Source organism: Parasteatoda tepidariorum, chromosome 10 (genome assembly GCF_043381705.1).
Source record: "Parasteatoda tepidariorum isolate YZ-2023 chromosome 10, CAS_Ptep_4.0, whole genome shotgun sequence".
Lineage (NCBI taxonomy): Eukaryota > Metazoa > Arthropoda > Arachnida > Araneae > Theridiidae > Parasteatoda > Parasteatoda tepidariorum.
Window position 1 is genome coordinate 79,133,907 of NC_092213.1, and position 26,164 is coordinate 79,160,070.

Here is a 26,164-nt window from a genome sequence, read left to right on the forward strand (position 1 = left end):
CTTCTTTTCTGCTTCAGATACACCTGTCAACAATCCATTTCTGGTTATTTCATTTCCCACCTTCGACATTCTAAAGTCCATGGGCATAATTTATTTTCTTGCAAGTTTTGTTTTTCTCTTTTGCAATTAAAAAACTATCTTTACTTCTTTGTAAGCTTTTATAGAGAGATAGGTTATTTTATGATTATAATAATATGGGTTGATTCAGACTTTAAGGTGAAAGGTCCTGGCATTGGTAAATAAAGAAAAATCTTTTCATAGTTTTGAGAAGATATGACCCTATATTGTTACAATTTTTGAGATTTTGAAAATCTGGCTATTCTTTTTGTGAATTGTGAAAATCTAATATTTTTTGAATTTAAAATTAATACAGGATTAGGTTCTATCTTCCAGATTCCTGTTTTAGTAAATACGTAAAAATAAAATCCTTTTTTTTAGCAAAAAAACACAAAATTCAGATGTTTTAACAGGGTGCATAGCCAAATTTTTTCATTAAAAAATAAGCACTTTTTAAGCACTAAAAAAATATTTTCAATCACCTTCCTAAAAAAAATATTAATTAGGATCTGTGCAGTAATATTCTTAATTTATAAACATAAAATCAATAAAATTCAAAAACATTTTCAAAAAAATTTTTTTTTTATATCCTAAATAAAAAAAAGCACCTTTAAAGGCTTTGAAAAAATGCAAATCAAAAATAAGCACCTTTAAGCATTTTTTAAAAACGCTACAAACCCTATTTAAGGAGTGCTAATTTAAAAATTATGGACTTGTGATATTCGTTCCATTTTCCAAAACAATAATTTTGAGAAGGGTTTATTTTTAAAATGAAATATCTTATGAAAGTTCCATTATTAAAATAAAATAATAAGTGAAGGAACTGTTTTTATGTTAAAAATCGTGAAGAGTCCTTTTTTCCCATAAAATAATTTGTAAAAATATCTGTTGATAGATTCAAATAGCACCTGATAACTTTAACAGAACAACAAATTACATATATAGATAAATATGTAAGCGTAATAAATACTGATTGTATAGGTTCAGCTGTTTTATTGACTTTGGGTTCACCAGAAGGCTCAAAATATTTCTTAATATCTTCACCAGAGAAGGAAACTGTAAGAAAAAAAAGTCTTTTTTATTAGTACTGAACTAAGAATTAACCTTGGACAATATAATTTTAGAAAGAACAAATCACCAGGAAAATAATACATTACTTTTTCTACATAAGTAGGATACCAACATATAAGAGCATAAATAATGTTAATAGAAACAGACTACATAGCTGCCAACATGGATAGGAAAAAAATCCGATAGACTTTACATAATAATATACATTTCATGAAAATTGTTCCACAATGTACTAAGCCTTGTGACAGAATTTTTTCGAGCTATCTGCGACAAAACTCTTTAGCACTAATATCTTTCTGCAAGATACTTTTAATAATAACAAACATATACGCTGCTAATTTAAAATACAAAAGCGCTGTGTTTACACAAAAAAACTATATAATTATTTTTAATTGAACATGTAATAGTTTTTTATTCTAATATTACGGGTGATATTCTCTTATTTTGTGGAGAGGGAAGGGACTCAAATTATATCCTTCTGCGTACGCCCAGTAAATGGAAAGTTGCTAACTGACATGTGAGAGCACAGGTAAAGATCCAAAATCCAAGTTATAGATAGATAATATAGCCAAAAATAAAGCTGATACCACATAATTAATTCTAAATTTTAAGTTTGACTCCAACTTAATAAACCAAAAAGACAGTTGAAATTTAATACACACTGTAACCAAAACATTTTTGTGGTTATAGAAATAAAGTAGTTTAAAGAAAAATAAAGTTAAAAATAGATTTTGATATTCAATTTCTGATTTAGTAACGACATTGAATTAATGAGTTATGCATTTGTATTGAATTAAAAAGTTAGTCTTTACATTGATTGTTAAGAAAAGAATGTAAGTTATTTAATTTAATTCTAATAGAATTAAGAATGATTATAAAAATTAAATTAAGGAAATAAAAGAAATTTTAAAAGCTAGGAAATATGTAATGCCTGTAATGGCATTACAATCATCCCTTACTTAACTTATTGAATTATAAGGTAAATCTATTCTTAATTATTGTTAGAAAAGCACATGGTATTTTAAAACGAACTTAGCAGTAAATAAAATATTAAAGTAATAGAAAGTTGACTTTCAAACCATATTGAAACCATTCATTTCAACTTTTGCTAATCCAACAAATATGCTAATTTTTTAAAAAATTTTCTGTAAATTAAAAAATGTAGTTTATGTTTAATTAAAATGTCAAATGTAGATTCACTAAAAATAAAATATAGATGTCATAATCAATTTAGCTTTTAATGTATGAGTAAAGTTCAGCTTTGGAGTATGGATATTCTAATTAATAGAATTAGCCGCTTTATAAAATCAAAGGTTCTTAGAATGAGTGTGATATTAATAGACAGCAAACAATAAATTAACAGTAAAATTGCCTTTTTTTAAAAATTTACATGTATTTATACACCTTTAAAGCTGATTTTAGTTAACATAGACATTCATTCGGTCTCTGCTGATTTAAATAAGACACAGTAATAAATGCTTAACTTGTAATTAATGCTCCAAGATGAGAATTCACTTAAAACACATTGTAGCTGTTTTCACAATTTCATGATTTGTCCACTTTTAAGTTAGGACAATTATTTTCAATTAGAGAGTATACAAAGTTTTAAATATTAATTAATATATACTATTATTATAATTAATTACGCATTTGTTAAAAAAAGAACATTAATTTTAGTTTAAGGCACTCACGAACTCTGGCAAAAAGAACTACAAAGGACACCCTCAAAAAGGTGTATAATAATTCTTTAACAGAAAAAAAATCCCAAGCATATTTGCGATATTTCAAATTATTGCTTACCATAATACCGAGATCTTTTGGGGCTAAATGACATGAAAACATTCTTTTTGTGTTTCGTTTCTTCATCACACCGTATTTGTCTTTGCAGCAAATTAATCCTTTCAGCCCAGTCAGATGGATCAATTTCATCTAAGGTTATACGCATAATTGAATTAATGATTACAGACATTAATATACTGATGAAAAGACAAAATGTTAAACTGAAATGTTAGAATACAGGTTTAGCACAAATGAATGAACTAATTTTAAATATTCATATTTTTAAAACTGTTGCACACATTTCAATAAATGATACATGAAATTAATGAAAAAATATACCATTTTTCTTTATTTAAATTATTGCTGTGTTTTCAGCATTGGTGGTTTAAAGACATGTCTTTGACATATTACATTGCAAAGAAATTACATGGCATAAGATTCCGCTATCTTGGTGATAATATGATCAAAGTTAAATCACTGTTCTTCTTAAGCATTTTTAGAAGGGCGACCCACCTATGATGAGCCACCTTGCTCTATTTTTGTAAAAATAAGCCGCAATCCCTTGAAGACACTGCCTTTTTATTGATATTCCATGAAAAAAATTAATTCACCATTTAAATAATAGTTACACACGTGAAAAATTGTCTGCGTCTATAGGTTAAATTCTGATAACTATTACAAATCTTTATTTTGTTAATATTAACCTCAACTGGTTAAATTTTAGAGTTTCTCTTTTTTTGAGGGGAAAAGGAATGGATTATTAATGAATTTTTTAAGTGATTTTATCCTTTAAATTTAAAAAAAAAATCACCTTTAAATGTTTATTGTCTCATAATTTTCAGTTTAAATTATAGAAAAAAGCTTCTAAGTTGTTTATCAATAAATCATTTTTTTAGTTTACTTCTTTTGAAAAGATTTGTGCACAGCTATTGTCCTTTAGGAAGTTTTTAATTATTTTTTATAAACTACAAATTCTCTTATTTTGATAGTGTGTATTAAGTTATGAAATACGCACATAAATTAGTATAAGAGGGTAGTTTAAAAATTGTTGAGGATCAAATTCAAATGTTACAAAATTTGATACATTTTTGCAGTCTTAAGTGAGTGCCCTTTCAAAATTCAAAGTGCTCTTTTTTTGTGAGGAAATACACTCTTTTTATTCCTAGGGAAAACTCTGGTTATATCCCTTATTTCCTACATGACCTAGACCAACAATGGAACCTTTTTGAGAAGTGGGTTAAATGTTGTTCATTTTTTTTAATATTAGCCTGTGGTCAAGTTGGTTGCATCATTTGAAGGGGAAGGTCAAATAAAGTACTAATGATTAGAAAACACTGAAGACTTGGTACTAAACAGAGAAACTTGAGTTTTGATCTTTTTTTTATTGCTCCAACATTTAAAATTCTCTAAAAATTATATGCTCTATACGTTAAAATTTTGGTGTTCTTAGAACTTTTCCTTTTCAAAGTGCAGAGAAAAAACAAAAGTGATAAAAAAACAATGGATAATAAAATCACAAAAATAAATTTAATAAAGGGGAAAAAATGAAATAAAAGTAAGCTTGATATCATACTGTGCTTAGAATTCAGCAATATGGCTGTCCAAAATATAAGCAATAGTTAAGTTTGTTGCTAACCATCACAAGGGACTGCAGTGGTATACACTAAGAAATCACTTGGGTAACTTTCACTAAGAGAAATTTTATAAATTTGACATTTCATATTTATAATTTAAATTTTTTTCATATTTAAAATTGCTTGTTTATTTTTCTGTAATAAATTGTTGTAATTCTAACCTGTAATCTGTAGGTCAAACATTATCTTCGTGGGATAGTGTTTGACCTGCAGATTACAGGTTAACCACCACTGTTCTAGACATTATATAAGGAAAAAAAAAAACACACACACACACACACAGATGCTGAGAACACAACTTGAATGCATTTAAGAAGCATTAGAACAGTGGGAAGTTAAAAGAGGCCTAGAATAAGCTTAATAAAAATGTTGTTCTTGCTGTTTCTAATGCCACTTGCCACACGGGCAAACCTGCTTGGTGAAACTGAGCAAATTTAAGGCAGAGTGTGCGTTTCTTGCTTTTCAGTGGCGCCATCTATGGCTAAGAACTCGACTTCTGCCACACCATATGTCGCACCTGTTTATAGGGCGGACCCATTCATACATCTACAGATTGTAATTTTGACCTGAATCAGAGAACGATCGATCTCCAACCCAGTACCCCCCCTGAGGTATTGATTAATAAAAATAGATTTACAGATAAAAGAAAACTTAAAAATTTGAATTTAAAAAAAAGGAGAAGGGTAAACATACAATAAGTGGCATCCACATCACTGAAGTTGTTGTAACATTTCACAAGCTCACTGGAGTCAATACACTGAATAAAAGTAGTCAATAAATCACTGGTGTCCACAGAAGACTGATTTTCACAAGTACCTAAACAATGAAGGGGGGATTGTAAAAATTTAGTATGTTCATAACGGCAGATAAAAATGAAAAAAACAAAGTACATAGCTGCCAACTTGGATCAGAAAAAATCCAGAAGAATTAACAAAATACTAATATAATGCTAAATGTTTTACATATAGGGAATTTTAAGAATTTCTATTACTACTATCAAAATACAAAAAACTTTATTACACTAACGGTCTGCAATAATTTTCATTTATGATTAACATTATATGAACTTGAGATATTTTTTATTATGGTAACCACATAATTTTAAATCGTAATAGTCAAGTAATTCATTATTGATAATTAAAAGATTTTTTTAAAATTAATTCTGAATTAAAATAAACTGAAAATTTTGTAACAAAAGAAAAGCTTTAAGCTGATTATTATAAATGGGAATTACTTAATTATTAATTATACTTATCCAAATATTCAAGCAAACAATAAATTGAGCAAAAATACTAATTAGATAGGGATTTTATTTTTTAGAAAACTTACACTCAATTTAAGGAATTTTCTAAAATTTATAAAAACCATAAGAGTTTTTATTAAACCAGGCAAAATACTGTAGTCTACTGGTAAGTTGACAGCTATGAAAGTAGATTTTCTAAATTAATATGAATTATTGTAATATCTCAAATACCACTGCTAAATCTAAAATAAAATGTATAACTTATATTACAACACTAAAGGGTATAAATTTAAATTGACAACAAAAAATTTTTGGTTTGCAATGGGCATTAAATGGATTTGAAGAGAAAATTTTTCTATTATGTTTATTACATTTTTTAATTCCTAATATTAAAAATCAATAAGCATTTATTTTAAATAAATATTTCAATAATTTTGAAAGGTACTTTTTTCAGAAACATTCAAAACTTAAGGTATTTCCGAAACTACAGAAGAGAAAAAAATGGGACAGAATTCAATTCAATTAGGTGATTAGATGAATCTGAAAGAAGACAACCAACAAATTGAGTAAAAAATCTAGTTTTAAAGGGAAAGAAACTTTACCAATTTTAAAGTATTTTTTAAATATATATGTTACCGTTAAAGTGTGCAATGAAGTTATTTCAGAGAATAACTGGGTATTTCATGATATAACTAGACAAGTCGGTTAAAGTATATAACAGATGAAAAATTTTATACTTTAACTTAAGTTATTTTATGAAATAATTACCGTAATTTCACAGAGATACAGTGCATTCAATTTGATTGAAAAAGAAAAATTTTGAAAGGCCACACCATATAGGATATGCTGCACAAAATTTTACTGCATGATTGATTGCGGAATTATCGCATCTGTTTCAAATAACAAGTAATATACAAAATAAATTATGAGATGTTTAAAAATCATTAAAATAATTATTATATACACCATAAATTAATATATGCGATCTTACTTAAAATCAGAAATTACGTATTTCAATAATTTTCATCATAACTTTTAAAAATTGTACAGCGAACAATACAAATACAACACATTCCCAAATGCATTAAGTTAACAAATATATCAACTTAAAATACTCCAATTTTATGAAAACCAAGTGATTAAGAACCTGAACATAATTACCAAAATACAATAAATTGATGAAAGGAATCTTACCAGGCGCTAAATTATACCATATCGAATATTTATAAAACGGACTGTTAGGAGCATGGGAAGAGATCCATGGTTAGCGATCTATTGAAAGATAAAAAAAAGCCAAAAACAAAACCCACCCCCTTAATCAATATTAAATTTAAAATAATATAAAAGCTAATAAATAAATATAGATAATTGTAATAAAAATAGCTAATTGCCAAAAAATAAGAACTAATATAACCCTATGATTGAAAAATTTTTGTGGTAAGAAAAATGAAGAGTTAAAAATAGATTTTGATGTTAGATTCAGTCATGACAGATTCGCATTTGATGAATTAATGAGTTTTACATTTGTATTGAAATAAAAAGTTAACCATTACATTGATTGTTAAGAAAAGAATAAAACATTTATACTTAAGTTTTATAAAATGTAATAAAAATTAAATAATTGGCTTAATTTAATTAAATCAATTAAGATTGATTAAAAAAAAACAAATGTAAGAAATTTTAAAAACTTGGAAATATGTTATGCCTATTATGGTATCACAGGAAGAATGAATTTTTATTTCATTTTGATATTTTATTTTTCATGGGCAGTTTAGTTAAATTACTTCATAAAGATAACGAAAATATTAAATCTTTTTTGGATTGGGTGTATAGATAGGTAAAGGTTTCAAACATCATTACTGACTAAGAAAAAAGTCGCGACTCGGGGAGCACCCTGACTCTTCTATGGCTTCTATTCAGAAAGAGTAGGGGTTGCAATAAAAACATTTATATCAATTTCTTTTATTATTCCACAGGACTGTCTGAATTTTCTTTGAACCCTGTTAAAACGATTGGGCACATTCTACAGCCCTGAACCAAGATTTCACCAAACATCTTTTGGAAATTGTTGATCAGGAGAATTTATAGGAATGAAATTGACAGTTCATCATCATCATCATAGTTGGCTAGATAGTCTAATACCTTCCTCTGAATACCTCTACAACAACATCAAACTTATCTTTGATCTCCAATTCTTTTCATTGATTGCAAGAAAATCAGACTCCACAGAGTCAGCCCATCTCAACCACGGCCTTCCCTGCTTTCTTGCTCCAGCCGGTCTAAGAAAAGTATATTTTTTATTGTATTGTCATCACTCACTTATTGAATCATGTGGGCCATCTAATTCATTCTATTTCTTTTCCTGTATTTAATAATATCGGGTTTTTTATAGATCTTGCTCAGTTCAAGGTTAAATTTCCTTCTCCAGTTATTGTTTTCATTTACACCACTAAGTATACTCCGCAAAATCTTGTCTGAAAAATATAGTGATACAACTTTCCTCCAGTTTTGCCATTGCTCAAGCTTCAGAAGCGTGTGTCTAGACTGGCCTGACAAGAGTTTTGTAAATTAAGAACTTTGTTTTTCTAGAAAGAAACCTAGATTTAATAATTCTTCTCAACCCATAGACAGTCCTATTTGCCAGATAGAGTCGGTTTTTTATTCCAGGTGACATTCTCTTATTAATATAATAATTGATCCTCTGTAATAACTGATGTAATTCTGTAATAATTTATTCTATGTTGTAATTCTGTAATAATTGATCCTAAATAAGTAAAACTCCTTACTTTTATCCCCTATATTGAAATATAAAATTGACAGTTAAGAAATAAAAAATCAACAAGCTTACCAGATTCGTCTGAAGCTGCATGCAAGCGTATAGCTTCCTCTACTGTAGACAAAAATGTTGTCTTTGAAATAGAAGGTACTAAGTAATCTGTCACTTTCGTGCCAGACGTGAGAAGAGATTGCCTATTTTGAGTACTGACTGCATTAAAGAAAAAATGAGCATCCAAGTGTGTAGAATCTCTTACAACGTAAGCAGACATGCAGTTCGAGTTCGGAGATGGAACAACAACCAAAGTAAGATGTTTGTCAACAAAAGGGAAACAACTCTCAGGATCTAAAACAGAATGCATACTTTTATGTAAGTCCCATAAGCAATGACTAAAATATTGAATTTTTTTTTTAACTATCTTAAGACAATTTTTTATGCTGAAATAAATATTTTTATATAGAATATGCAAAAATAACTGCAACAAACCTTTAACATATATTTCTTAAATAAAAAGAATTAAATAAAAATAAACAACAAATTATAGTAGTAGCCTTTAATGAGAGCTTGGTTAATGTTATCAACTACAGTAAAACCTCGCTACAACAATATTTTGGGGACCAAATAAATATATGGTTGTAGAGGGATATATTATTATATCGAGGGCCTACATATTTTTGGGACACAATAAGGCTTTTTTTAATGTTATATATGTGTTAACTATAAACCTATTTACATATTATGTAAAAATTTAATTTGCAGAGTGTTAATTATTGTTAAATATGAAATCGGACAGGAATGTCACATCTGTGACTTCTTAAGAGATAAGGGTGGCAATTCTAAGAATAGAAGGTCTTGGGGTGGTCCATGTACATCAAGAATGGGGTATTCAAGTCTGAATACAAAAGCCATTCACTGTGGTGAAAAGAAATAAGTACATAATCAGCAGTGAGTCTTCTCTTGTCAGAAAAGACCGAAAAAAATGGCAAAATATGATAAGATTTTTTACATTATTTGAAAACCAATAATAAATAGAGAAAATAAGGTTAAAATTTAGAACAAAATCTTTTCACAGGGGTTTATTGATTCAGAGAATATTGCAATATTGAGAGGAGGATAACATTAATTCATATTCAAGTTTCTCGGGATCACGAAACATTATTGTAATAGTGGGAGTTATTGTTGTAGCGGATATCAAAGTAGTGAGAGTTCACTGCATTAATATATTGCTATCAAAACCACTGTTAAAATTATTGCTTCTGGTCTAGATTTTTTCTATTCACTTACATGTTAAAATAATTGCTTTCTGTTATCATTACATTGTTTAATGGCATCAGTGTTTTTATTAATTTTTTGGAAAATCATCTTAACTGTCAAAGAAATCGATGTTCTAAAGGAGTCTTATTCCCCCCCCCCCGGCTAAATTGTTTGAATTTCCAAGGTTTCTCCCTATTTCACCTGTAGGCAAATCGTGAAACCGGTGTTAATAACATGCTATCTTATACATCGTGTCTCAGAAGAATCTTATCTGAACAGAGAATGAGCGTAACAACTTTTTACAGGGTTTCCCACTCAATTTCAGAAGAAAAAAAATTGTGAATTTCACCTATGGGACATATTTATGTATATGAGAGGGAAAATACAGCTACTAGCTGCAAATGGCAATATTATTTATACTACACTTACATAAAATCAAATTTAATAAAGATTTTTATTAAATGAATCATTAATTGTAGAACAGAAAAGAAAGATGAACAAGTAACATTATAAATACATTTCACATTGCCAGAGGAAATTATTTTCAGCCATCTACTTGTACTTAATAATTTATCAGGCTTTGGTTTTTCCTTCAATACGGAATATCCCATCCTTAGAATTAGGGCAGCCTAATAAAAAAAATTTTTTTTTTTAATTACATACATAGACAAAAATACAGCTAGAAAAACAATTACAACCAAATTAAATAGATGGTAACTGAACCTTAAAATACTAAACTATCATTTTCATAATTTAGTGATGAAAATAGATTTTAAAAAAATGATACATTTATAGTCTGAATATATTATTTAGATAGTTGAGAAGGTTGAAATTCCACAATTTTTTGATTTCAAAATCTCCCAGATTCAGTATTCCATCTTAAGTTCTGCTTTAAGTATTTTGAAAGTTAATAATGTCACATAGGTTTCATTAAAAAGAAAAAACTGGTGCCTAAACAAGTCTCACTAGTTGCATTGTTAAAATTTTTTTAAGCTTACGAAGAATTTTTTGTTTCAAATTGAATGAGGAAATGCATTTATTGCGAATCATATAATTGTGAACTGCAAAACAAAAAACCTCAATCATAGTGTCACGGATTTAATATTATTTATATAGTGCTTGAATAAACTTAAAGTAATTAAGCTGGTAATTAAAAACAAGAGCCGTAACATTATTAATAACTAATAATGTTAAATAAGCTTCATAAAAAAGAAAAAGCTGATGCCTAAACAAGTCTCATTAGTTGTATAGTTAAAATTTTTTTTGAGGATGAATAATTTTATGTTACAAATTGCATGCATGAATGTATTTATTGTGAATCACAAAAACGTGAACTGCAAAACAAAAAACTTTTATCATAGTGTCACGGATTTAATATTATTCAGATGGTCCTCGAATAAATTTAAAGTAATTAAGTTGGTAATTAAAAACGAGTGTCATAAAATTATTAATAATTAATAATGTGACATAAGTTTCCTAAAAAAGAAAAAACTGATACCTAAACAAGTTTCACTAGTTGTATTGTCAATTTCTTTTTACGATGAATAATTTTATGTCACAAATTGCATGCATAAATGCATTTATCGTGAATCACAAAAACGTCAACTGTAAAACAAAAACCTTATACATAGTTTATCTATTTGAAAAGGCAAAGAGTTAATTTATGATTGCTGCTTAAAATCACACTCTGGATATATTGGAACAAAGTTCATCACATGCAGAAATAAGTAAAAAAAGAGAAGAAATAAATGAAATGAAATAAATGTTCTATTTGTTTTGATTATAAAATGGACATAAAATGCTGAAATGAAAGAGAGTTATAAATTAAAGCAATAACTTAATATCAATAATTTGCTACATTACAGAGGGGGAATATGCAATTAAAACTATATAGTAGACATTTAATTAACTAAGGATAGTCAGGAAATGTTATGTTTCGGAAACGCAAATATTCCAAATTTTTATAAAAAAATTATAGAAAATTATTATACTATGAAACATCATTAGTTTAATTAATTCAAAAGTAAAAGAATTAATTATAAAAATTATTATTAATTATAAAGAATTATTATTAAAGCATCTTATTTAGATTCCACAATTTGTATAATTAAAAAGAAAAACATTCGACAAATTTTAATACAAAGATTTCCTAACATCATTTTCTTTTTGGGTGGCTTCAGATAATCGGATCCCGGTTAGTTGAGAGTCTACTGTAGTTTAATTTTTAAAGACATATTTATTAAAAATAAACTATCTAAGTAGTAAAATTCAACAGAGGTAGATTTATGTTTTATTAATATTTACTTACATCATTTTTCTCTTTGATGTTGGCACAAAGCTTAACAGAACTATGATAACAGCTGTTTTCTGAAACACATCTATGACTAGTAAAGGAATCAGTTCACTATTTATTGAAATAAAATATTTGTTTAACAGGGTGAGTAGCCAAATCTTTTAACAAATAATAAGCACCTTTTAAGTACTTTTTAAGCACTCAAAAAATATTTTTAAGCACTATATACATTAACAAAATGCAAAATAATTTTCAAAGACTTTAGATAATCATGATAAAACAACTAGTTTCTGACAAAGAACTCCTTTTCTTGATTAAATCAATCTTTATAAAATGATCGAGAGATTTTTCGGTTTGATATCAGAAGGTGGAAAATGAAGTCTGGAATTGAGAATATCTTGCTAAATGCAGCAGAGTTGCACACGAGAGTGCAATAATCTCATCGAATCCAGTAAGTAGGCGCACATACGGACCGGCAAGTATTTCATCAAACATGTAAAATGATTGGTGTTTTCATATGCTATGGTTCGACGGTTCGCCGAAATGGATTGTTTTTGAATGAATTGTGAAAACGTTGAATAGAACAATGTGAAAAGCATGCTTTTGCATAATACGTTGCAAAAATTAACATGGTAAAAAAAAATCTCATTTTCGAAAAGGGAAAATTAAGCACTTCTTAAAAACACCCAATGAAAAAAGCACCTTTAAGGGCTTTTAAATAACGAAAATCAAAAATAAGCACCTTTAAGTACTTTTCAAAAATGCTAGGCATCATGTTAATTACACAACAAAAGACAATTAATTGCGTGCAAATCTGTTGGCACCTCCAACAAGTTTTTTTTCTTTGCTTTTATATTGATAAAAATTATCTAGCTCTGATGCATGATATAATTTCTAAAAATATTTTAAGAAATAGAGAAAGTGGACCTCAAAGAAAAGTTCATTAAATAGAAAATTCACTCAGCCATTTGGAAGTTATTTAACGAAGAAATTTCCAAAATAGAAGATCGTTAAATGAAAGTCGCTGTATTTTAGAATGACGCTGTATTTTAGAATTTATTAATGCAATCTAAAAAAATATAATGAATTGTGGGATTTCAGTTGGAACTAAACTAATATTTAAAATGAAATATAAGTAACAAATACAGTTAGATATTTCAAAATAAGCATAATAATTATTGTCAAACAAAGTTTAGTCTAGTCACTATTATTAAGCTAAGTTTAATAATAGTGGTTTTAGGGAATAAATCCTTCCGTCCTCAGTCCAAAACCAGCTAAGGACACAAACAAATTTCAATCTTAATATAAATGTAACAGAATTTGAATATTTTCAAGCTACATTTGCAAATAATAATTTCCATTTTCTATAATAAGACACACACACACATATATATAAAGGATACAGATTGAAAACAACAGGTAAAATCAGATGTTGAGGTACAGAAGAGAAGCAACACAGATCAGTTACTTTTAAAACAGGATTAAAAAGCAAATACTATAGTACAAAAAAAAAGAAAATTTTTTAAAAAATAAAATAAAAATTAAGGATTTATGGTATTCTTAAACAGGGTGCGTAGCCAGATTTTTCAACAAAAAATAAGCACATTTTTAGTATTTTTACAGCACTCAATTTTCTTTAAAATCACTTTCCAAAAAAAAAAAAAAAANAAAAAAAAAAAAAAAAAAAAAAAAAAAAAAATTCAGAATTAGGTGCAGTAATAAAAATTATTTTCTTCTATTGCTTAAAGTTCTTAATTTATTAACATAAAATCAATAAAATTCAAAAACATTTTCAAGAACTTTATATGATCATGATAAAACAACTAGTTTCGGTTAAATATTGCAGATGTAATCATGCATTTTTTGTAATTTAGAACGACAGTCGATACGTCAAAGAAAAAAAAATCTTTTTAAAAGAAAGAAAATATATGCACATTTTACAAACCCCGAATAAGAAAAGCATCCCTTAGGGCTTTTAAAAAACATAAATAAAAAATATGCACTTTTCAAAAACGCTGCACACCCTGCTAAAATAATAAAAAAACATTTATAATTTCTTGTTGATAATAAAGAACCTCGTTTTAAATCAGTTAAATAAGCCCCCCTTTGAAATAGCTCCAGATATAGCTAAGAAATCAATGCTATTTAATAAATTAAATTATTAGAATTTTTTATAGATTATAATTGTTTTATTATATATTAACAGTTTTTTCATATGAATATAAAATAAGATTTTATACTTCACAGAAAATAAAAGACTGCAGTTATTTTAAGTTTTCGAAAAACTCTTACAATTTATTTTTCTTTCTAATTGTCTCTTTTAAGTTTACATGAACTTAAAAAAGATATATTAAATAGCTAAGAAATCAATGCTATTTTATAAATTAGATTGCGATTATAAGCTCTTAAAAAAAATGTTCTTCTAAAAACAGTTTCTTTCATTTGGTTTGAAAGAAACTAATTTCCCTAGGGCAGTTAATTTTAAAGTGTTCTCCATAGTGAAAGAATTGATTCCTTTGTTTTGATTCTTGATTGAAATTAGCTAAAAAAGTTTTTTTAACGCTGGTCATTGAGCCGTGATGGCTCAGGGCATAGAGCGTTTGTTTTCCAATGAGGTGAACCGGGTTCTAATCCCAGCAATGGCTGGTCGATACAAAACCGCATCCGGCTAGCACCGACCACAGTGCTGACTGAAATATCCTTAGAGGTAGACGGATCATGGTTAGAATCCCTTTGCCGTCAGGCTAATCGTGGGAGGTTCTCGTGGTCTTCCTCTCCACGTAACACAAATGCGGGTTAGTTCCATCAAAAAGTCCTCCAAGAGGGCAAAGTTCTTCCAATACTTGATCCAAGAGTTCCCTTGTCTTCTGGATTGGTTCAAAATTACAAGGCTATGGAGTTAATTAGTAGTCGCAAACCCCAAAAATTGGGTTGGCTGTTCAACAGCAGTTATAAAATAAAAAACACTGGTCATGTAGGTTATTTCAATTAAGTAGATAGAAAGGCCTTTTCAAGACTGAGGGGATGCACATTGATTCCTAACATGTTTTTTTTCCTTGAATGATAAATTTCTTTTGGAAGATTCTTTTACTTGGTATAATGCATTAATATAGATGACATTGCATAAAGCAACAAATATAATCAATTGAAAAAAAGCCATCATACTCACTTCAGATGTGCTGATGTTAAAAACAAATTTTAAATATTGAAGAATTTCCTTGCTTTCTGAATCGATTCTGAGCTCAAACCCATTATAGCACTGTGTTGATATCTAAAAATAAACAAAATTAACAACAAACAGGTATGTCGAGCAACAAAACAGGATGATTCCACAGTAAGATCAAAAAGATGACTAAAAGTTTAAACTTAATAATTTTAAGTAAACAAGGCAACAAAGTAAGTTTGTATATATTAATTTATCGTGCATTTAATAATTATTCTTTAAACGTTTAATCATTTATTTCGTATATAACTAAATATTTGAAACAGATGCGTTAACTCTGTGATCGATCACATTAAAAATTCATGCAGCATAGCCTTTTTGATGAAAAAAAATGTTCCTTTTTAGTCAAATTTTATGGGGGTGGCGTATCTTCGCGAAATTACATTAATGAAATAGTTAAAGCTAACATTGACGGCTTAAATAGATTGCAAAGATTACATATCAGTATTAACTGAATTTTCAAACCACTAATATTACAACATTGAAACAAAAAGCAGAACATATAATAACACTGAAACAACTTACTGGATTAAAGTGGATAAAGAATACAAAGTAATAGTGTTAAACTATTGGTTTGTAAAATCAAGTAAAACTGTGAACATATATAAACTAATTCAAATTTATATTCAACCAGTAATATTACAGAAATGAAATGACCAAAATATCATTAAATGATACTCAATACCTAATTAGATCGAAATTCAAAATTAATAGCAACAGCTCACGCAAAGAAACAATTGAAGTTAGGTTAATTATGTGCATGAAACGAAACTATCAATATTAAGTAAATAAAACAAATAAAATAAAAGTCTTAAATAATAAATTATTTAGCAGATTGAATTGGATTGACAATAAAAAAAAAAACCTTGGTAAAATGCATAGTCAAAAGGCAAGAAGAATGGAAGCAGGAATCGAAAGGAGAAAGAAAATAGCGAAACACCATGCTCGATTGTGTGGCTCTGATGACCTTTTTTTTCCTTCTCTTTCTTGACGAACATGTTTCATCCACTTCCAAGAACAATATCTTGCAGATGTTAGTTTGAATTTCCATTCAAGCTTTGTATCTTTTCCTTGTCCCAAAATTTTTGTTTCGCTTTGTGCAATTGTTTTAAGGAGTAACATATTTTTTCCAAATCCACAGAACACAAACAGACATTAATTATTCTCAAGTTGTAAATTGGATCTTTTTGCACACTTGAATTGACTTGGTACAGTCCCTCAATCAAAAACATGCCTTATCTTGCTATATTTTAATTTTAAAAAAAATATTAGTCAAAAACGAGAAAAATATACCCTTTTCCGAGCAAATTGATATCGGTCCACTATTTAATAACGCTTTTGTAAAAGTTTATTTTTGCTTAAATCCACATTGATCATAGAATTCTAGCGCGAATCTCGCGAACAAAAATGAAATCACGGGACACAATAATTTAACTTTTAAATATAGATAGGGCACAGCATATCCAGGAAAATTACTGTAATAGAGATGTATAGTAAAAATGTGTACTGACTGGTAATATCTTGAGTTACCAGGTTGGTTTTTTGAACCAATGACTACATGTACTTAACTCTTATCCCTGAACTAAATAGATAAACGCTAGTTAACTATATATAATTTTTAGAGAACGGCTTAAGAGAATGAAATGATATATGCTGTGATAACAAAAAAAACTGTTATATATATGCTGTGTCAAAAAAAACAATAATTTTCTTAATTGAACTTGTATTAATTTTTTATTCTAACATCATGGGTGACATTCTCGCATTTGGTTGGGGGGTAAACGCAAAGATTATTTACGTCTTCACATTTAGTAAATAACCATCACAATAAAAAAATTATTGAATATCATGAAATCCGTAGTAGTAATTTAAAAAAAAAAGATCTGTGACGAAATTATGTACATTGGACTCCTCAAACGAGTGTTTCGTTTCGAGATTACGTTGTTGTAATAAATAATATAATATAAAAAATATCAGACATAAAAACTATGGAGAAATCAATAGCAATAACTGCCAAAAATGCGATAGAACTATTGCCTTAAAAAATAAATACTCAAATACACAATTCAAATTTTCCATTGTTTGAAATATATCGGGATGTTTAAAAACCATGTGAAAATCAATATCAATAACTGCCGAAAACACAATCGAAACATTACATCGATTTACGATACTATCAGAGTAAATTTAGAGCTTCAAAAAGTGATCACCTGAATGAGTGATTCAAATATAAAACGTCAATTTCTGTAAAAAATAAAAAAAGTTTTCTGCAAGAACTATGTAAAGTTCTGAGACAACCTCGCTGTGTCACTGCAATTCTGCCACGGGGGTAATGAATATTTAAAAAACAAGCAAATAAAGAATTTGTCATGAGTGATATTTTGTTGCCTTTTTTCAGAAACAACTTTGCTGCAACTTACACCAATATCCTTGAATTCAATTGATCCCCTCCAAAAGGGCAGAGTGAGCTTGGAGAAACTATTAACATTAATTTCTTCAGCATTTGTGAGGTCCAACCATTCCTTGACATTTGAGTCTGTTTTACGAGAGAGCCAAGATGTGTGAGCAGAATGCCATTTTGATAATCGATGCAAAGATGCAGCAAATTGCACATTATCACTAAAATAGACAAAAAGAAAGTAAACAACTTGTCAACTCAATGTTCTCATCACAGGGTTGCCACTCAAATCTGGAAAAAAAATTCACTGGTAACATATTACAGGGTGCACAGCCAAATCTTTCAACAAAAAAATAAGCACCTTTTAAGCACTTAAAAAATATTTTTAAGCCCTATATACATTAACAAAATGCAAAATAATTTTCAAAGACTTTACATGATCACGATAAAAATAACTAGTTTCTGACAAAGAACTCTTTTTCTTTATTACATTAGTCACCATAAAAAGAGAGAGAGATTTTTCGGTTTGATTTCAGAGGGAGGAAAATGAAGCCGAAAATTGAGAATATCCTGCAAAATGCAGCAGAGTTGCACATGATAGTGCAAGAATCCGGCTCAGTAGATGCACACGCGGACCCGCAAGCATTTCATCAAACATGTAAAATTATTAGTGCTTTCACATGCTGCGGAACGACGGTACGCCAAAATGCATTGTGTTTGAATGATTTGTGAAAACGTTGAATAGAACAATGTGAAAACCATGCTTTTGCACAATAAGTGGTCAAAATCAACATGGTAAAGAAAAAAAAATTCTCACTTTCAAAAAGGGAAAATTAAGCATTTTTTAAAAACACCCAATAAAAAATAGCATCTTTAAGGGCTTTTAAAAATCAAAAATAAGCATCTTCAAGCACTTTTTAAAAAAGCTATGCACCCTGTACATAATATATTAAGAGAAAACACACTATCACTGTGCTCTTGTGTGAGCTACATTGTTCTAATTATACTAGTTTTAATTGTTGGCAAAACTTAGAGAAAAAAGGTACAGCTGAACATATTTTAAATCAAATAATGCAATGAAATAGTTTTATACAGCTGAAATATCATCCTTAAATATCCCATAGATCCCTGTATTTACAGAGTTTGTAAAGAAAAACTCAAATTTCCGTGTTATTTTAGCTGATTTATAAGTTCTCTGTATTTTTCAGGCTTTTCCTCAGGAATGGCAACCCTCTGTCAGTAGTTAATAAAAGATACTATAAAAATAAAACAACTTTCTTACGGGCTATGAGCCCCAAAGAGCGTTTAAGTGAAACATCTCCCCAGAACTAGTGAATCACATCAAAAAAACTGATATTAGACCCAAAAAGTTATCATGGCTTAGACTCTAGACTTCATTCATTTAAATCACTATTTGTACCATTTCTATAACCAGTTAACATATAAGCTCATTTAATAGTAAATCAACAACAGGAAAACATAAGAAAGCTATGTTCAAATCTGACAAAAATTTAAAATTCGTATTACCTGACACTGAAATTTTCAAATACGTTACAGCCAACTATGACATCAAGAACAAATGTTCCTAGAAACAAAATTGTTTTGGATTGTTTTATAAATCATAACAACATTCCAAAAATGGTTTACGTTATTAGATAGCAAATAAAATTTCAGCTTATTACATGCATAAATGCAAACAAAAAATTATACAAAATATAGTAGTTTTTACAATGTGTAAAAGCCATAATATTTTAAAGAAAGGAGCACAATAGCCTTTGAATAATTACTTTTTTAATGAAAATATAAATCAATTAACCACTTTCTTTTTTACACAGGGAAAAAGATTAGGAAAAAACCTTGTCAGAAAAGCTTTTTTAAGCATCATTATGGAAAGGAATGACCAAGAAACGAAAAATTATAGAAACATACAATCTAGTCTAAATTTAAAAATAAAGATAGATCAAAAATTGTGTAAAACCGAACTTTCGAGAAGGGGGGAGTGGAGTGCTACCTTAAGCAGTAAAAATAAGTAAATAGTAGTAACTTTTAGTAAGCAGTAAAAATGATAGTGTTTTTAAAAAAAAATTTCTAGCAATTTTCAAGTTTTTTCACCTTTTTAAAATGATGCAATAAAGGTAACTTAGAAGCCTTCTCAGTAAAGATTTTATTTAAAATTACAATAATCAATTAAAGAGTCGTGGTGGCTCAGGGGATAGAGCGCTCACATACCAAAGAGGAGAATTGGGTTTGAATCCCAGCCATGGCGAATCGAAAAGAATTTTGCATCCGGCTTGCACCGACCACCATGCTGACATAAAATATCCTCAGTGGTGGACGAATCATGGTTTAGACTCCCCTTGCCGTAAGCCTAACAGTGGAAGGCTTTCGCAGTTTTCCTCTCCATGCAACGCAAACGCGGGTTATTTGCATCAAAAAGTGCTTCCAGAAGGAAAATTTTTCCCAATACTTGATCCAGGAGTTCCTTTGTCTTTTTGGAATGGGTTCAAAATTACAAGGCTATGGAATTGAACATTGATAGTCGTAAACCCTAAATTGGGTCGACTGTTCAATGCAGGTTATGAAATAAAATAATCAATAAAGCATACCAGGAAGAGGTAAGAGATCAGCAAGACTGTTGATGCACTCTGCAATTGAACTTGAGTCATATCTTAAGAGAAATAAAAACACATTTTAGGATTAGAATACCAAAACGATCATATCACACAAAAATAAAGCAAAGAAGCATAATTCTGAGGATCTAGGTGTTATGAATATGTTGTGCTAGAACTTATTATTTAGTGTTTTAATATTGTTGTATTAAAAGATGACACTGTCATTATAATTTTATAAAATTTTAAGTAAAAGAGTAAAACTTAATTTTATAATTAGGTACATAAAGAACTGTTAATATGTGGAAATAAAATTTCATACAACTCAATTAACAAATCATATACTAAAGATATATACTACAATACTGCTACGAAACACATACTGAACTTATAATAACGAATAGCATATAAATTTTTTAAACAAGTACTGTTAAGTATAAATACTCAAACAGACTCTTAAATAATATGATATATAGATTTAAAAATTTGTATAAAAAAATAGTATTTTTCCCTTATTTTTTTAAAAAAAAAGTACAGGTAAAAAACTTTTAACTTTCTGATACTATTACATTAAATTTAATTTATTTAAAATTAAGTTATTCTTATTATACTTTTGAATAATTGTATTCCTTTTCTAATTTTTTATATAGCTTTTTCATCTAGTTTCTTAGACTGTCCTCAAAGAAGTAGATTCTTTCAGGACAAAATACCTAACGTGATTGAACTCAGGGTTTCTACTCAAATCAGGAAAAATATTCCCTGTGTTTCCCCTGTACACATTATGCACAATATATTAAGAGGAAATGCGCATTCACTGTGCTCTTAAGTGACCTATATTAGTCTAGTTATACTAGTTTTAATTGCTGGAAAAATTTAAAGAAATAAGGAACAGTTTAACATACTTAAAACAAATTATGTTATAGAAAATGAAATAGCTTAGTATAGCTGAAATATCATCCCTAAATATTCCATAGATGGCGTTTTGAGTGATCACAACTTTCAAAAGACGAAAATAAGGAATAAAACTCCCTGTATTTTCCCAGTTTGCAAGAAAGAACTCAAAATTCCCTGCATTATCCCTGTTATTTTAGGGGACTTTTCAATTTCCTTGTACTTTCCAGGTTTTCCCTTGTACTGTTACTTAAGACAATTACTTTAAGATTTATTATCAAAAGCCTGCATCCTCTATGATAAGAAAAAAAAGTGTCTATAATCTCATGTTTTAATTGTTGAAAAATTATTTCAACACTACATTATTTGAATTCATTAAAATATGTCAAAATAAACAAATTACTCAATTTTTATAATTTCCATCAATGTGCAAAAATGTCACCAAGTTCTTTAAAATTAAACTTATATTTAAAATATTTGTCCCTTTTAAAATATAGATATTACTTTTCAACAAGATTGAGTTGAAATTTAGACATTGTTTGTAAAAACCATTTGAGACACTTATGCAGTGGCTTTTTTCATTTTTCTTAGTGAAAGAGCTTAAGAACAATCATAACTAAATGAGTACTATGACTTTTACAAGAATATTTCAAATCAAATGATTATTTAATTATGTCTTACGTGTCCTCAATTTTGCTGCCTTCATCAATATTGTCACCAGATTTCGACAATAACTGCGTAATATACTGGGTTGCATTTACTTCTTTCCACTCGGTGAGCTAGAAAAATTCATTTGAAAAAATTTTAAGTTTAATTCAATAAGTATTCGAAGAAATTATGCTATAGTAAATCTTGATAAAAATTTTGAATTGAAGGGTAAAAAAGGACATTTAAGTTGCTTCAGTAGATTACCTTTTCAAAGGAGTGCATGAGTATTAAAGATAAGACGGGCTACGCCAATGAATAGACATCTATTTCCAGTTTGAGATCCATGTGCAATTTGCCACACGTTTTCCACCACATAAATAATTACCCTCAATCAAATAGTTTGCAAGCAAAACGGTTTTGCTCATATATACTCCATAGTTTAAAGTAGCAAAATATGTGATAAAAAAAGAAAAGAAAAAACTATTTTTTTTAAATTTTCAGACCAAAAATCTCCTATAGGTAAAAAAAAATAAAATAATAATTTTATAGTTTTTTGCTTTTATTTATTGTTCTAGATTTAAAGTAAAAATATTTTTCTTTATTGCTTTAACTAAATGAATGCTCAAGAATATGAACTATTTTTTAAAATCACATTTCATTTCTATTTTACAAAAATAACATGAAATTTATGCAATCTATATTGTTTTAGAAGCAGAATTTCAGAATATTCTTCGTGACAAAATTAGAATAAGGAATAAAATAAATTTTGATTTAGGAAACAATGAGTATTCAAGGAAAGTATCATAAAAAAAAAAAATTTGATTCATCAAAATTTGTGTGGATTTTAGTTGAACATCAGTAGTTTTATAAAAACCAATTTCACTATTTCTCTTCTCTACCAATGCCTCTTCCTCCAAAATAACACTTTAAAAAAAATAATAAGTGTATTTCAATTGACATATTTAAATATGAATTTATGTAAACTTATTTTTCAAGGCCTCTCGAAAATTTTTCTGTGGACAAAGCTAAAATAAAAAGTTTCAATAGTTCGCAAAATTCCTCATTAAAAAAAAGAAAAGAAAAGAAAGAAAAAAAAGACAAATTTCTTACTTTTGCTATGTATATGCAAAATAATTTTTTTACTTGAAGTAAATATAAATCGAATGAAAGTAATGGCCGTGGAGTATACAGGGTATGCGAAGTTACAGTAGCCTAGATTGGAAGATATGCATGATTACCTAATATAGTGAAAAAAAAATTATCCTTTAAGGCCTTCTGATAACAGAAGAAGCAGATTTTTTCTACTCCAAACTATTATTTTTTGGAGTTGTACACATGCTTATAACTAAAGTTATCATTCCCTCACTATCTTATCATCCCCTAACTTTAATAAAAAATAAAATAATTTTTGTATTTTTTAATATTGCATATGACTGCTGTATTTTTCTTATTAAATACCTTCCCCAGTATCTTACTAAAATAAAAAAAAAAATTAGAAATTTTTGACTAAATTATTTTTTCTTCTATTAGTTCCAAAAAATAGTTTCTTTGCAGAAAATTACCAAAACGTTAAACTGAACAATTAAATAATGAACTCCTGATAAAGTCCTTTTTAAATAAAATTCTAAAAAACTCTGAAACAATCACTTTTCTCTATCTTTACTTTAAATTTATAAAATAGACATATGAGGAATGATAAAGCAGGTTCGAAGATTAGAGCCCTGGATAAAGCCTGATAATTGAAAAGAATTTAAAAAAAAAAAATAAAAAAATTTAAAAAAAAAAGCAATTACTTTTTTGCATCTTTCCTTTAAATTCAGAAAATATACATATGAGGAATGATAAAACTGATTCGAAGATTGAAGTGGCTCATCACAAGTTGTCTCATCAGATCCAAAGTAATTCAAAAGAAATGATTCCTCTTCAGCATGAACACCTGAAAATAAAAGTAGAATTGAAAAAATGTAAAATTTTGAAATGGATTATAAAAATAAAATAAAAAACTAAATATCAGTATTTTTATAAATGCTTAAAAATTAATCAGCAAAATATAATGCTCAAAAATTAATGATTAATTAGGGATTAATGAATTTATTAAGTGATTTTATAATTATTTTTTAAGTGCCTTTTTCTTAACAATAAAAAAGTATTTCTTTGGTCGCCAATTCTTTGGTATCCTGACGTACCTAATCAGTATACCGTTTAACTGGCAATAATCAGCATGTGGTTTAACTGGTTCACAGATATTCGATTAATGATTTAAAGTATAGGTTTAATAAAAAAATTACAATATATTAAAAACTCAATTAAATCTAGTACTTTTTATGTCCTCTTGTTGTTAATGAAATTAAAATAAATAAGCACTGTCAGGCTATCAGAAAAACTTTCCCATATTTGCATGGTAGTAATTTCAAAGAACTTTGAAAAGGAGTTAACGATTTTGCCCTGGTATTAATTAGCTTCAAATGTCATATAATTTTTTAAAATTTTTCCTGACCTCACAAGGAATGGCTTTACTCGAGTTTCCATAGCAACAGTTAAGCTCAGGCTTTTATTCAAGTGGGATAGCGGACAGTAAAATTCGAATGACTAAGCAATCTCTAATTTCCAATGTTATTGACACAGCGTTAACTATAATGTGTGTTCAAACTATAATGTGAATTATACTGCTTTTGTCCAAAAGAACTTTACGCAGTTTTCTCTAAAAAAAGATAATTAAATACTAACTCTTTTAGAATTTGCATTACAGTAAAAATTATTAATTAAGCATGACATGTTTTACTTAAAATAGTAAAAAACTAACTCGGAAAAATTTACAATAGAGTGTCCTCTTATTTCGCTGTTTTCTTGCAAATAACAGGAAAAATAACTTAAAAGTTATCTTTCCAAGCAATTAGAAATTGAGATAGAAACAATAGTAAATGAGAGATTTTATGTACAATAAAAGCTCCAAGGTACAGTGTCCAAACCAAGTAGCACCTAATACATAAATCTAACCACTAATAACTCTTTTCATACAAAAAGTTCATTAGTTATATAACTTTTTGATTTCGGAGCATGAAGCAGAAGTATATGCCATGAAAAGGTATTGCTTACTGCTCATAAATTACGAATAAAAGTTGAAAAATATGTCGCTCGCGGGGAAGAAAATCCATTAACAAAGCATATTAATACAAATTAAACACGACAATAGTGTGAAAGTAAAATATAATCAGGATATAACAGTGAAATTACCGTCAAAAATAAATAAGAAGTATCGCTCCATTAAGTCTGCGAAAAAAAGAATGAAAATTCCCGCCTGCTAAAAGTTAGACATTTAAAATACAATATTTACTTTAATAATAAGAATACAAAGCTTCCTGGTGATTATTTCTGCTTCCCCGAATATTCGTGACATCAACGCTCGAAAACGCCATCTAGAGAGGAGACCGGTTCCATGGCTTTACCTTCTTCCCAATCTTTCTCTTCAAAGTTGTGTAGGAATGTACTACGTCTTTCCCCCCTTCTTTATATTTTACATTCCACAGTGAACTGATCGTAAACACACCGTTCCTAGTAGAACACCTAAGTCAAGCATCACTGGCTGTGGTCAGTAAGCGGGTGGGTGGCCACTTTAATCAGCCTGAGTAGGGACCGAGGGAGCTCGGTATCGGTTCTTGCTAAACTGTTCTACCTTCAAGTGCTCGACTTCGAGCTCAGGTTGTCGAGCTACCAAAGTCCCCTCTGAAGATGATCAAAATTGCGATGGTAAGCCTTCGGATCTTTCTCAGGGACACTTCCCAGACCGACGTCGCTGAACAGCCGATCCAATTTTGGATTTACAACTACTATGGTTCAACCTCATAGCCTTATAATTTTGAACCCAATCCAGAAGTATAGGATAAACTTGCCTTTTTGGAGAAGGTCTAAATGGAACTAACCCGCATTTGCTTTACATAGAGAAGAAAACCACAAAAATCTCCCAGGGTTAGCCTGAAACAAGGGGACTCTAACCTATGATCCATCTACCACAGAGGATATTTTACGTCAACACTGTGGTCGGTCCGAGCCGGGTGCGGAATTTATATCGAGTAGCCAGTGCTGGGATTTGAATCCGGTTCACGTCATTGGAAGGTGAGCACTCTATCCCTTGAACCACCACAGCTCACCCATGTGTATTAGCCAGTGACTTGTGCAAACTGGAATCTGGCATGCGTTGTTCTTACGCATCGGCAAAACTTCGTTGCCGCTAAACCGATAAGCGCCCAAATATGTCACTATTAATTAAATGGCTAGGTTTTGGACATTA

At 28.8% G+C, this 26,164-nt stretch overlaps 1 protein-coding gene across 1 annotated transcript; it reads right to left on the reverse strand.

Moving 5' to 3' along the window:
- Positions 1–871: 871 nt before the first annotated feature.
- On the reverse strand, positions 872–25,262 carry LOC107447399 (uncharacterized). The gene is made up of 14 exons (XM_043055089.2): positions 25,111–25,262; positions 23,670–23,812; positions 21,910–22,007; positions 20,335–20,396; positions 19,256–19,313; positions 17,751–17,949; positions 15,277–15,378; positions 13,511–13,602; positions 12,123–12,192; positions 10,332–10,443; positions 8,633–8,905; positions 5,235–5,357; positions 2,929–3,057; positions 872–1,113 (listed from the first exon to the last, which is right to left on the reverse strand). Exons 1-14 carry the CDS (start codon positions 25,139–25,141, stop codon positions 887–889), a joined length of 1,719 nt encoding a protein of 572 aa, XP_042911023.1. The 5' UTR covers positions 25,142–25,262; the 3' UTR covers positions 872–886.
- Between the last annotated feature and the right edge of the window lie 902 nt (positions 25,263–26,164).